Genomic DNA, 13,434 nt, shown 5'->3' on the forward strand with positions numbered 1-13,434 from the left:
AAGGCTTTACTCATCTAATAAAAAAGAAAATCACAAAATCTCGCTTGCAGCCATTATTGAAAATGGTATCCCTTCCTCCCCCGCCAAAAAAAGACAATTCTGTTTCACCAAATGACATGTGGTTAGAAATGTTATTTTTTAATGCTATAATTAAATTATACATCATTAAAATTAGCAACAAGAATTCATGTTTCAGAAAAGATGTAAGACATCAGCAATGTTTTTTAATCATCCATTTTGAAACTGTGTTATTCACGTTTGACAAGCTAGATTTATTTGAAGTAAGGTTTTCTTGGAATTTAAATTTCAAGAACGGGTCTAGGCAAGCCTACCCTGGATTAGAACCTTTGGAGAAAAAATGATAAGTTAAATATTTTTTCTTAATTTAGAATTTTGATAAAAAGATTGACCAGAAATTTAGTTAGTTTTCAAAATTTCCTCCCTGACGGGCCATCAAGCTTGAAGAATTGATTTTAGAATATTACTGAATCAAAACTAGTAATAATTTTGAAGTAACTGGAAAATCAAACTTAGGTTTATTTTATTACTGAGAAACACTGAATCGTTGACCATGTTGAATTAAAATGTGAACTTACATTGATAAAGTAAACTGTGTTGCATGCAATTTCAAACAAATTGGCATTTACTGAAAGGTTTTGCATTCTGACCTTAATTTGATATTGACTGCATTTTTGGAAATTTGTACATAGGTTAAAATATGGCTGAAATACAAAAGGAAACTTAAATTGCTTAGAACAGCCGTTGGACAGGCAGTTAACGACTAAGAAGCTAAAGTTCTTTCCATTAGATTTGAACCTCTAACCTTAGTTGATGAAGCCTGAGGAATCTGATATCAAATTTGAAACTACACAATATAATGAATGTACTTCTTTGGCAATTTCATGGCAAAAAGAAAATCAGAGAATTTTCGAAAGCTCAACTTGTGACAACACATGAACCTCCAATGGGCCCTCAATATAACAAATTTTGAATTCTGGCAGCTTTCGTATTAAAGTATATGGTCCCAAAGTAGTGAGTTCCAAAATACCATACTGCTCACTTCTTTGGAAAAGTCAATTCAAAATACCTTACCTTTTGGAATTGCTTTTGAAACAACTGGGCGCAATAATCAGTCGCTAGTAGGCTCTAAATATTCTTGCATTATGTGTCAGAAAATGTATTGGTTCACTGGGGAACAGTTGCTGGAAAAATGCACAGTATGTATAACTTGGACAGTTGGTGGCTCACTTATCTTGTGAGGGACATTTACATGATCAATATGTTAGTTAGTTGTCTTAGACTATGAAAGCTATGGATTACATGAATGTCACTGCATTATATCCATTTATGGTGTGTGTTTTCCCAACTGGAAATGGGCTGTTCCATCAAGACAACCTCTCTGCTACAAGACCAAGACTATATTCATTTGGTTTCAGAATTTATCTAACTGCCAATTCCCAAAATTTCAAAACAACACATCACCAGCAGGATTATCATGGGGTGGCTCCTCCAAGCTCGTGACTCTTTGCCATGAGATTTACATGAATTGATAGACATTTGCTTCATCATTTGATATGTTTTGCCTGAAAAGTTACAGAAGCTTAAAAAATATGCAAGTTAAAGGTGGAGCAACAAGGTTAAAATAGATGGTCATATTGTTTCAGCTATTAAATGTATAAAACATATATAATTAGTCAGAAATATTTTTTTCAGGACTGAAATCTTTTCATGAACTTCTAGATAGAAAAAATATATATACACATACCAGGATATCGGATATTTGTGGCATAACCAGTCTCTAACTGGCTATTTTCAAAGAACTGTCCACTTGCTTCGAGCAGAGCTTCAAGTTGGCATTGTGTTCGTACATCAAATCCCATTTCAGAAGGATTCAACAGTTCTGATGTATTTAATAGAAATTTAGAGGAAGCTCTATCTTCTTCACATTCACCTTGCTCTAAAATGAATGATTCAACCTGAAAAAGGATTTAATTTTAAAATACATGATAATAGACAAGTTGTTAACAAATAAAAAAATTTAGTACTGATAAATTTTACTAGTTTATAATAACAAACATACAATATAAACATAAATGAATACAATAAAAATGTTCAATTTAGAAGATTTAAAAAAAAACCTATAAAAATGTACCAAAACATCAAGATACACATGGCAAATTGGAAACTGGGAATCTGCTGAGGCAGTAAAATATTTCCCATTCAAAAATGAGGTTTTACATAATCTTACTAATAGTGATGAAGCATGTAAATATCAAGATTAATTTTGAAGATTAGTAACACTCAGATTTCGCATAATTAGTAATAAATCAGCCATGACATATATATTTAATAATACAGATTTCAATAAAGAAATTCTTAAATATAAAATTTTTTTATTAATTAAAATATCAATTAATAAAAAATTTGCTTATTTACATCAAAATTATTTAAAATTAGTTAAAATTTGATTATTATATTTTTGATGAGTTGTGGATTATCATATAATTAATTAATCAACAACTCATCAAAAATTATGAATATCCATTTTCTTGGATTTTCACTAGCTGTTTCCCTACGCCTATTTTGCACTTATAAAAAGAGATAAATGTACAAATTCTCTAAGATAAATATAAAAAAATTACTATGTAAAAGATGTAAATCAAATTTTTCCAAAAAGCATCAAATAGTTAAAATACGAAAATAATGATTTTTCAGATTTAAGATTCCGATATGTACCAGTGATACATTTTCTAAACACAATTACAGAAAGAAAAACATCGACAATTTTTATTTTTCATGTGCTTTTACATAGAGAGACAAAAAAGAAAAGTTATGTTAAAAAAATTTTTAAATGAATTATTTTACAATTATTAAAAAATGTATTTCTTATTAACAACAGCAGTAAATAAATGCTTTAAAAACTAAATAATCTGGATTTCTTGTTTTTGCCAAGAATAAACTGCATAGCATAAATTAGTGTTCCTTGAAATAGGTAATTGCCATTGGCGAGTTATGAAAATTATAACAAAGGACAAACACTTAATTCTGTAAAAACAAAATATCACATGCTAATGAAATGTTTTACTTTTGCAAAAACAGAAAATACAAATTATTGCACTTAAATGATAAAACATTTTAAAATTAAATAAATCATTAAAAGTTTTTAAAATCACAAAATATCATATATAATTTCTATAGGATATTTATTAATCATCAGATCTTTTAAAAATTTCGAATTTAGAACCTTAATTTAAAAAGCCCTTACATGTATTGTTTGACACAACATGATTGCATAAAGCAGCATATTTCCTTCACATTGCAAACACTGTTTAATAACTACATGCTCTACCCATTGTGGTCAAAACATATAACTGATTTTTAATATTTGGGCACCGAGATCTTTGCTAATCTCATTTAATTCTTGCTAATTCTGAGAGGATTCATGACAAAAAGCTTGCAATTAATCAAGAAATACTTCAACATAATTAATTTCATTATTTTTTTACAAAATCTTCTAATGCTAATTATAAGCAATGAGTTAGGCAATGCCAAATTATAACATTAGCAGAAAAAGTTTAGAATTTTGATTGCAAATCCTAATATTTTTTCCTAACATTATGCAACTAGCTCAGTACTTTAATAAAAATAGTACAATAAATAATAGCACACTAGAATAAAATGCAGTACAATTTCTCAAATGATCTGCAAAATATCCATGAATACATTCAGCAGCAGTAGTAGTTTATTGGCTGCTTATTAGATTAATGGCTGTAATAATTTCCAGGACTTGAGTATCAGTCTGTCACCAACATTGGATTGGCACCTTTTAGAAATGAAATATACTTTCAAATGTCAGCAAACTGTTAAATGGAACTTTTGATTTTAAGCAAAGATCATCTGATAATCACATTTTATGGGAAAAATAACCACTTAATTAGAAATAATGTATAGCTTTAGTTTTTTTTTTTTTTTTTTTTTTTTTTTGGGGGGGGGGGGGTAATCTAGCAAATATGTGGTGAAAAATAAATGAGTCCAACAACTGTCATCCCAAAAACGTGCTACGGGAAAGAACTATTCACCCCCCTCCCCTAACACACACACAAATCAGATGTGCAACTTCCTTGAAACATAGGCAAGAACAGGAAAGAAATAAAAAAACCTGTAACAGTTTCCAGAGTAGCCAAAATGCTAAAATCAAAGTCTTCAGATGGTATTACTGGATATGTACAAGTAAGTTTGACAAAATACAAATATTTAAAAACAAAATATTTAAAACTACAAAACTGTAACTAATCAAAGATGCTTATCATAAAATGCAGTTTGCCATTACAGAAATAAAATTAACAGTCACAATAACATTTCAATTTATGCAGTTAAGATGATAGCCATATATGGCAGTAAAATAGCATATAATAAATTAAATATATAAGCAGGAGTAACACGAAATTCTTGTAACTGCAGAAAAAAATTTCACAGATCATCTTTATACCACTTTCTTTAGTGGTCTGACAAAGGGGAAAAAAAGTTACTTCCCTAAATATATGCTTAGGGATTAAGAGAGGTTCCTCTGTCAAGAATTCACCACATTGATGGAAGGAGGGTAAGGAACTGCAATAATCTGACAAAATTTCAGGCATTAAGAGTATTCTAGTGGTACAGCCTAGCAAAGAGTTTGGCTTCCTAAGGGTTAAATTTTAATTATGCCAGGCCTTTAAATTTAAATCTTGACATCAAACTTACATGGCCCTTCTGAGGATTACATTATAATTGTTAAAATTTACAATAGCTAGAAGATGTACTCAGATATTTTAATAGCAAATTTGCTAAATTCTCAACAAAGTAAACATTTTTAAGGAGATCTAAATAACATCTGTATATACAACCAGGACTGCCACCCAGACAGAAATATGGTTAGTAACTCTTACTCCTGCGTCGAAGAGCCCAGGTTTGAATCCTGAAGAAGGTATGGATGCAAATTGTTCCTTCATAAGTCTTCCCTTCCTGAATTCATTAGTCTGTCCTTCATGAATTTTGTTGCTGCAACTCATGCTTTGTATAAATCATGTACCCGCTTGGTTAGTCTCCGAAGATCAGACAAAACATCCTGAAATGTGTCTCGGGAGCTCTGTCCCTTCATAAGGATGAACAGCGGCCCATCTATCAAGGGCCTCCATAAAAAAGTGACCACCTCTTCCAGCCTTAGAGCTTCATTCCCCTGGGGGTTGACATAGAGAAATATGCGAAGCTACTGGCTAGAATCTGTACCTAGGAGGTCTTGGTAATGGAGGTATACAAATAATGAACCTGGTGGTTCTAAAAGCCCCTGAAAAAAATGGCTTATCGGTCAGCATGCGGTCTGGCAGGTCCTAGAGCTTAAGGTTATAGTAGCCCTAAGTAGTGTCCCAGGTAGCTTCCTGGGGAGTGGCGCAAGGGTTTGCTGGGTAATGTCCTTATGCGACGGGCAGCCAGTGTGACTGGCAGGTGGCAAATTTTGACGCCATATGGCAATGACATCAATCCTCTCCAAGATGTGATGACAAGGGTTGAACTCTTAGGCCTGGTTCCAAGGCTGGACTGACTGTGTAGTGTTGGCTTATTGTGCTGACAGAGCATATATGCCCAAATATAGCTTTAGTAGTGGCCAACGCTTATAATGGCTAGTGTTTGCCACTGGGAAAGCAAAAAAAAAAAAAAAAAAGGGGGGGGGGGTAGACTTCACTTCTAAAATTAGAAAAGCAAATGCCCTATGGAAGGCTTTCATGAAAAGTATAAAAAAATTAAATAAAATGTAGAGAATAAAAGTTTCATTCTGATTATTCACAACCATCCTTAAAAGTATTCACGAAGCAATGCACCATGTAACTAACATAGCAACATCGTCCAAAAGTATAACAAGCATGCATGCCCGAGAAGCAGATGATACCTGATTTCTATCTTCAAATTCAATGGTCATTTTTCTTTCTGCTTAGTTTTTGTTTTTGCAACATTTGAGCTCATTTTTCTTCTCACAAAGAATCATAATAGGCCTATGGAATTGGCCAGCTGATCAAAGCATAGCAAGAAATATGGTGTTTTGTTTAACAATACAGAGTGCAAAAACTTCAAATTGCAGGAAGCTGTAGTTATTAAATAATCTAATTTTAAGGATCAAAATTTCTGCACAATGCTCCATTTTTTTTTTTTTTTTTTTTTTTTTTTTCAATTGAAAATAGATTGCTCTTTACATGAGGAAAATGAGAGCATGTGTAGTGCCAAATTGTGCATAACGCTCATCTTGATGTTTCACATAATAATCAGTGCAGTACTGTTTTTGAAAACAACTGTTGTCTTTTACCTCGTAGCTTGGTGAAAAATTAGTCTACCAATTTTTCAGGAAGAGAGATGAGCATAATCAGGAAGTACTGAGACAAATAGAAACTAATATATTAATTGAATAAAAAATCAATTACATAACAAATCAAAATACTAAAGCTAATCTCATTTGAGGTTTTGGCTGGGATTATGATTTTACTCAACCAGAGCCAGGCTCTGGTGGGCTCTACTGAATTTAAGTCTATAACTAATTAACAAAATGTAATAAATGAAAATGGAATATAGTAAACTTCGCTCCACAGAAAAGAAAATGAAAACCAATATTTTAAATGAATTAATACTAGGAAAATACACAGGTGGCCAAGTAAAATGAAACACAAAGGACAAGAGATATCAAACATAAATTTATTTCAGAAATTACACATATCAGCATTAACTGATTTGAAATACAGCCTTCTTTGAGGTAAGGAAGTGAATAAATTAATTACTACATGCTTGAATATGCACTCAGAAACATGCTTGAATGATGCTTTCTTTTTCAGGAGGCATATTGAAGCGGCACAAACAAAAAAAAATTCACAAGAGTACAATTCACATTATTCAAAACAGCAATCTTTCCTCCCTTTATACACAACTGAAAGGAGCACTGCAGTTACCCATGATGTGCACATGTGCTGAAATCGTAATCATTTGCATACTCTATTGCAGTATACACATGATGCAAGTTTCATGAATGCTTCTTTCATGGCGTTGCATTTTGGATAACTGTCAGTTTAGTTAAATCAGCAATCAGAATGTCACTTATAACAAACACATGATTTTATCAAAAAAAAGTTTTACATAATTTATAACTAATAATTTTATTTACTTTTATTATTCACAGATTAACTAAATGAGCAAAATTTTCAGTTAATAATTTACTGAAAACTACAATTAAACCTTAAATTATAATAATTTAATCTCTTGATTTCATATTTTACATTTTAATGTTTCCCACTTCATAGTGTTTTTCAAAAACACTAAATTATGCTTAAATGTAAGAAGTCGGTTACAATCAATAAACAGTTTTTGGTCAGAGGTATGAAAAATTTCTGCGGAGATGTGCTGGTATAGATCAATAATAGAGAGAGGGAAAAAAATTAACAAAAATGTCCCCTTGCCCCTTTTTATTTATTCATTTATTTAATGCACAAAACAAAAATAACAGTCACGCTGAGTAAGCTTTACCGACTTGCATGAGCCCTTTATTAGTCTAATATGCAAGCCTGTTATTCTTTTTGTCTGTTTATTACATAAAAGATACAAGCATTGAATATCATAATCATACTCTGACTTACATTAGTCTCTCTTTTCTTCAGAATTAGGGTCCCGTGTGGTTTCATTTGAATTCAGTCAAATGTTAAAAGTTATGCAATAATCTGTGTTAGGTGTAGATTTTTAGCATAGAAACTCTTACCGATTTCAAGGGTGACAATGTTCCTCTTCACCAACAGCAAAGAAATCCGCAAAATTGAAAAACTTACACCTAACACAGCTTCACTTTTAAGATTTATTTGAGGCGTGTTTCTCTTCTGTCTCCAGTCAAATGTATTGCAATAACTTAAAATGCTAATAGATGCTGGAAAATGTTGTTTGTTTTCAATAAATTTACAGTTGGGTACCAAACTGTCCAGCCATACAGTTTAGTTTTTCATTAAAAGATGGACAATCCAAGAGTTTCTTTGGTGTGGAAAACATATTTAAGATTAAAGTCTCCAAGAAGCCAAAGGTTTGGCCCCATTCTCCTAAATTTTCCTCAAAAGAGCGAGAGAGACACATTTCCTTGGATCATAATTCCAAAAAAACACTCCTAATTTTTACCTTGACGTTTTTTCTTCTAATATGTATGTTATTAATTCTCTAGATATATTTCAAGATAGATGTCTGCCTGCTTTCAATACACATACGGTTTGGCTGCTTAGAAAGTTAATAATACTCTGCTTAAATGAGAAAGCTTCAACAGAATACAAAACTGGTACTTTCTCATTATAAGCAACCGACTAAAGTCACAAACTCGTTCCCAACTTTGGAGAACATTTGCCTTGGTGACTTGTGGACAGAAATGTTTGTTTCGGTATTTTTAAATATATTTCATCGAAACATCCAGTGCCACCTACTTTTTTTTTCCATTCTTCTGTTTCCTCATAAAATATCTGGGAAAAGCTATTTTGGGGAGATGTTACATGCATACCTGGGCCACCATGTAAATATGTTCTGGTGATACAGTACAAAGTCTTTAATCCGGAATGATCTATAATCCGGGGCTTCAAAGCTACAAACTTTCTGCGCATGCGCATAATACGTTTAGGCATGCACATTTAATGTGCAACGGACGGTATAAGTTAGGCTAAAATTATCTAATTATCTATTTCAGTTAATGTTGCAGATTGTGTTGTTCCTTAATCTTCTAATTGGATCTGGCTTATTAGGTTTTGCAGACTGTTAGAGCAATTTTATACAAAGTAAGCTTGAACTTTCGATTATGTCAAAAAGAGTTTGCGATTCTGGAGCTGCCAAAGGATCTACAAAACGAAAGCATGTTTCGATGTCCATCATACAAAAAGTGCAATTGCTGAAAAAAATGGATAAAGGCATATTCTTTGTTTCTCTAACCATTTCGAAATTTGTTTATCAATTTCACGCTGCTCTGTGGGGGGGGGGACGTCGTGGCGCGCAATGAACTGGAAGTTCATCTGTCAGCACTATCCTCATCTTCAGAGTAGATGTTTTCATTTTATTCGGCTTATAATTCGTTACTAAATGTAGTATTTCATCTCGATGTACTCCGTCTTTGATATGATTTGAATAAAATTCCTCGTCATTATAAATATCACGAATACACATCAAATAGTTTTCTGGTTGCAATTTTCTGATTTCGACTATGCGTAATGTATTCTTTATGCTGCATGCGTTGAAAGAAATATTTAATAAAGTAAACAAATAAATATTAAGCTTCTTTTTTTTTTGTAAATTTTGATGCCCTTTAGATCATAACTGCTCTTTATTTCATAAATTACGGTTTCATATTTTTAATTTTATAATTTCTGCATGCCATCTTACCAGATTTAAATTGGTGATCCATAATCCGGAAAAAACCCTAATCCGGAATCGCCGAAGTCCTGACTAGTCCAGATTAAAAACTTTGTACTGTATAGTGAGTGCATCATCTCATTAATACTTTTTTGTGATCTTTCGGCCCGGGCTTAATAGAAAAGTATAAAAATGTCTTGCATGTGAAATCCTCTAGATTTGCGATAATAAATATAGCCAATTGGTTATTTTTTTTTATTACCAATTACTTATTAAGTGAACCTTCTTATATTTGAAAACAGCAAGACCTAATCTCGTTTCCTATTATTTTACATAGAAATCAAGATAAACAACAATAAAGCAAAGTATAACAAAAACATATACACAAGCACAAAATGTGGAAACTCGAAAGGTACAAATGTCATATATGGCCCGGGATACATGTGGTCGCCAAATGTGGCGATATTTCATGTTGGATGGTTTATTTGAGACTTTGTTTGCATGGCAACCCTTTTTATGTGGAAAGTTTTGTGAGGAACGTGGTTTTATTTCATCGTGGTGGTTGTTCGGTTATATATTGAATAATGGCATATAGTTCCATGAAGGAAGTTGTGGAGATATATCAGCCACATGTTTTAGAAAGTATTCAAGCTAGATTTTGTTCGACAAGATATGTTGTTGGAGTTATTAATAAAGCATTTGTTCATGTTTGTCTTCATGCTGACACAAGTGTATTTTTGCAGTTTTTATGGGATACAGGATTTTTTGAAGCCGAACTTGACGTGAGAGTGCTGGTCTGATATGAAGATTCGGAAGAAAAAACTGTGTTTTTGATGGATTTGCAGAATAATTGCTGAAAGTAAAGAATGTGTTTGTCAACGAATTTTGAGGTTTGGATCCTGGTTTTCTTACAGTAAGTTGACTTTAGAAAAAATTTTTATTGTAATGTTTGAAATTTTGAATCTTAGAAAGATGTGACATAGCCAAGTTGTGGCATTTTGGTTCGCATGCTTTTGTGATTGGCACAATTTTATTAATGAAAGTATACTGGATTATATATGTAATCTGTTCTTACAAGTTTTTGTTTGAAATTAATATTTTGCTTTTCTGGAACTATTTTAAATGGTAAGTGAATTTTTTATAGTTTTAATGGCTGCTATGCCTTAATTTGGTATTGTTACTTTTTTTTAATTTCTAAATTTATTCGTGTTGAAATTGTCTGGAACTTATTGTTGTTATTTTAATTTAAATTTGTGTCAATTTTTTGTGAGAAACTTCACGCTTTTACTTATCTAAATTTTTTGTTTTTATTTCAGATTTTTAGCGTAATCGTGTGCAAAAATGTGGTTTTTGCACATGTGAAAACTGTGTTTTTTTACACATTTTAGGCTTTAAGTCTGAAATGTTAACAAAAAATTCAGATAAGTAAAATCGTGGAGTTTCTTTGCCAAAAATGTTTGGCAAGAAAGTTTTGCCAATGCCATCCGTATATGATAGTAGTTCCACTCGAAATTTACACCATACCCACTTACCACTGTAAAAAGTTATGAATAGATGAAATTTTCAAAAATTAAAAAATCGATTAGGCATTTTATCATTATGAAAAACGGACATTAAAATCAACATGAATGCATAAAAGATAGCAATTTGCTCAACACTGCATCAATCAGAAAGAAATAAAAGATATTATCATAAAGATGTAAATATTAGCATAAATTAAATACAAATAAACACTGTTGCACAGCAAAAGCTAAGAGAAAACTAAAAAAAAAAAAAAAAAAAAAAAAACATAATTTTATTTAAAAGTCTGACAGAAAAATAAATAGGTTAAACACTAAACAGAAAAAAAAAAAAAAAGTATAAAAATTAAGACACAAAATCTTTAGATATAACATCTTACATAAAATATTACATAAACATCTATTGAAACATACATTAAACTATATTTCAACTCTACATTATTATTTTTTCTTTTTTATGTAAAATTATTACATTATTTTATTAGCATTATTAAAAAGTAATACATCAAAGCACTGGTAAGTTAACTTTTTTTAAGACACTGAACAAAAAAAAGTTAGTTTATCTAATTCAAAAAAGAAACTTAATAAAGCCTCCATCTTTTCAATCTATTACTATATAACATTAATGATGTTTAGATTAGAAAATAACAGTATGGAAATGTATACAAGCATCAGTGACTTAAAAAGCTAGAAAAAATTAGAAATTTGTTAATATTAAAGGTCTTGAACACACAGAAAAAGAGGTCAACATTTATATACGTAACAAATCACAGAATTTAAGGTTCTTGACAAAGTGCAATGAAGGTTTATATATTACCATTATTACATTTCAAATAATTTATTACTAGATCAAATGCATTGAACAACTATGACATTCATTAATGATTACATTTTTCAAAGATGTGCCATAGGAAGTATGACTGAGTGAGGATTAAATAGTGGAGATTAAACACCATCATTAGAAAACTAACTCTAGGAAAAACTGGTTATATAATAAACAATGCCTGGATATTTTATTTTAATACTTAGATGAATACAATAAATTAATAAAAATGTATACTTAACAAAAAGATAAACAAATGACAGAGAAGAATGAAAGTTCAAGATTTCTTTTAAATTACCTAATATAGAACTTACACATACTTTCACACTAATGGTAAAAAGCATTCCACCTACAATAAACGCAGAATACCGATCGCATCATAATCGGTTCCCATTATTCGTTATTTAATTCACATTCAACTATTTTTATATTATTTTTAAAAAATGCATAAAATACGCAATATTATATCACTTTTTTTTTTTTTCGTTTATTCAGACTAAGAATATTTCGAAACGAATTATTCTATCAGAAGAAACGAAATAAATGCAATGTTTGAACACAACGAGAGAAACCATTACATTGTTGACCTCAACAATGAAACATACAACTCGATTTAAATACCCCAAACATATTCGCGAAATAATGCTCAGTAGCTTATTCTGATTCCAGAATATCTATAATAAATTTTATTCCATACACACAAAACTGACTGCGTTTATAATGCTAGAGCAATTATGAAAATGCTGTCTTGTTTGATTGCATGAAGGGAGGGGGTAAACAGCCTAGGCCTACAAACATTTGATACGTAATAAAAACCAGTGAAGCAAAAAAAATTAATATAAAATACACATACCTCCGAAACATCATCATCGTCACTTTCAGATAATTCAGCCATGAAATGAGCTTGTAAAGATGCGACGCTTGGTCCCCTTTCTACACTTATATTTCCACTTAGAGGTGACGAGGAGCCTGAATGGTCTTTACCAACCTCGTTTATTTCACTATCTCTAGGACTATCACAATTCGAAGCGTGAGCTACATTCTGCATGTTTCTTGGTTATTTGCGGGCATTTAATACTAGCACATGTGTAAAAGTTATAATATAATAGAAAACAATACGATGGCTTATTTCGAGGAAAAGTTTTATAATACTTATTACCAATACATCGCCGCCATAACTGAAGTACCTCACCAAGTGTCCCGGATGTGAATTTATGCGGTCCTACTATCGTTTCCCGAGGAATTCGTCAACCCTCAAATTTCAATTAATAAACTTTATTTCAAACAGAAACTTATTGAGACATCTATAACAGAGTAAAACTCAATAAAAACCACAAAAATCCTTGATTTACTTTCGAAATGGATAAAATGTGTGATTTTCTTCTCATGAGAAAACACTTTTGAGGCAAATTAAAAATTGATATGAGAGTGATCAAGGAAAGAATGAATGAAAAAGTTATATAATTCTTTTTAAATGCCAAAGGAGGATTTTCAGGAATTTTTCAATATATATGTTAAAAAAATTAAATCTATCTAATAAATTCTTAGTGAATTATGATAAATTCAAAATATTCTACAAAAGAAAATTAACGATCTTTTGTTAAAGCGTTCTATCTATAGATAATAAGTTACTCATTTATAAATCCATTTTGTGTCGCATGCTCTGTTACGCTTGTCCAGTCTGGGCGCATTCGTGTAAAACTTTAGGTA

At 31.2% G+C, this 13,434-nt stretch overlaps 1 protein-coding gene across 8 annotated transcripts in view; it reads right to left on the minus strand.

The window, feature by feature from the left end:
* mask (multiple ankyrin repeats single KH domain) overlaps positions 1–12,925 on the minus strand; it is a 169,109-nt gene extending 156,184 nt beyond the window's left edge. For 5 of the 8 annotated variants that reach the window (XM_085819884.1, XM_085819879.1, XM_085819881.1 and 2 more), the window contains exons 1-2: positions 12,578–12,925; positions 1,766–1,976 (exon numbers count right to left, since the gene is read on the minus strand). In XM_085819884.1, coding sequence (XP_085676010.1) covers positions 1,766–1,976; positions 12,578–12,772 — 406 coding nt within the window. In that variant the 5' untranslated portion in view covers positions 12,773–12,925. The remainder of the gene's footprint in view (positions 1–1,765; positions 1,977–12,577) is intronic. The other 3 variants (XM_085819886.1, XM_085819880.1, XM_085819885.1) reach the window with 1 other exon arrangement.
* Between the last annotated feature and the right edge of the window lie 509 nt (positions 12,926–13,434).

Source organism: Stegodyphus dumicola, chromosome 7 (genome assembly GCF_044657685.1).
Source record: "Stegodyphus dumicola isolate Sdum_Otavi_A_Nest chromosome 7, ASM4465768v1".
NCBI classification, from domain to species: domain Eukaryota; kingdom Metazoa; phylum Arthropoda; class Arachnida; order Araneae; family Eresidae; genus Stegodyphus; species Stegodyphus dumicola.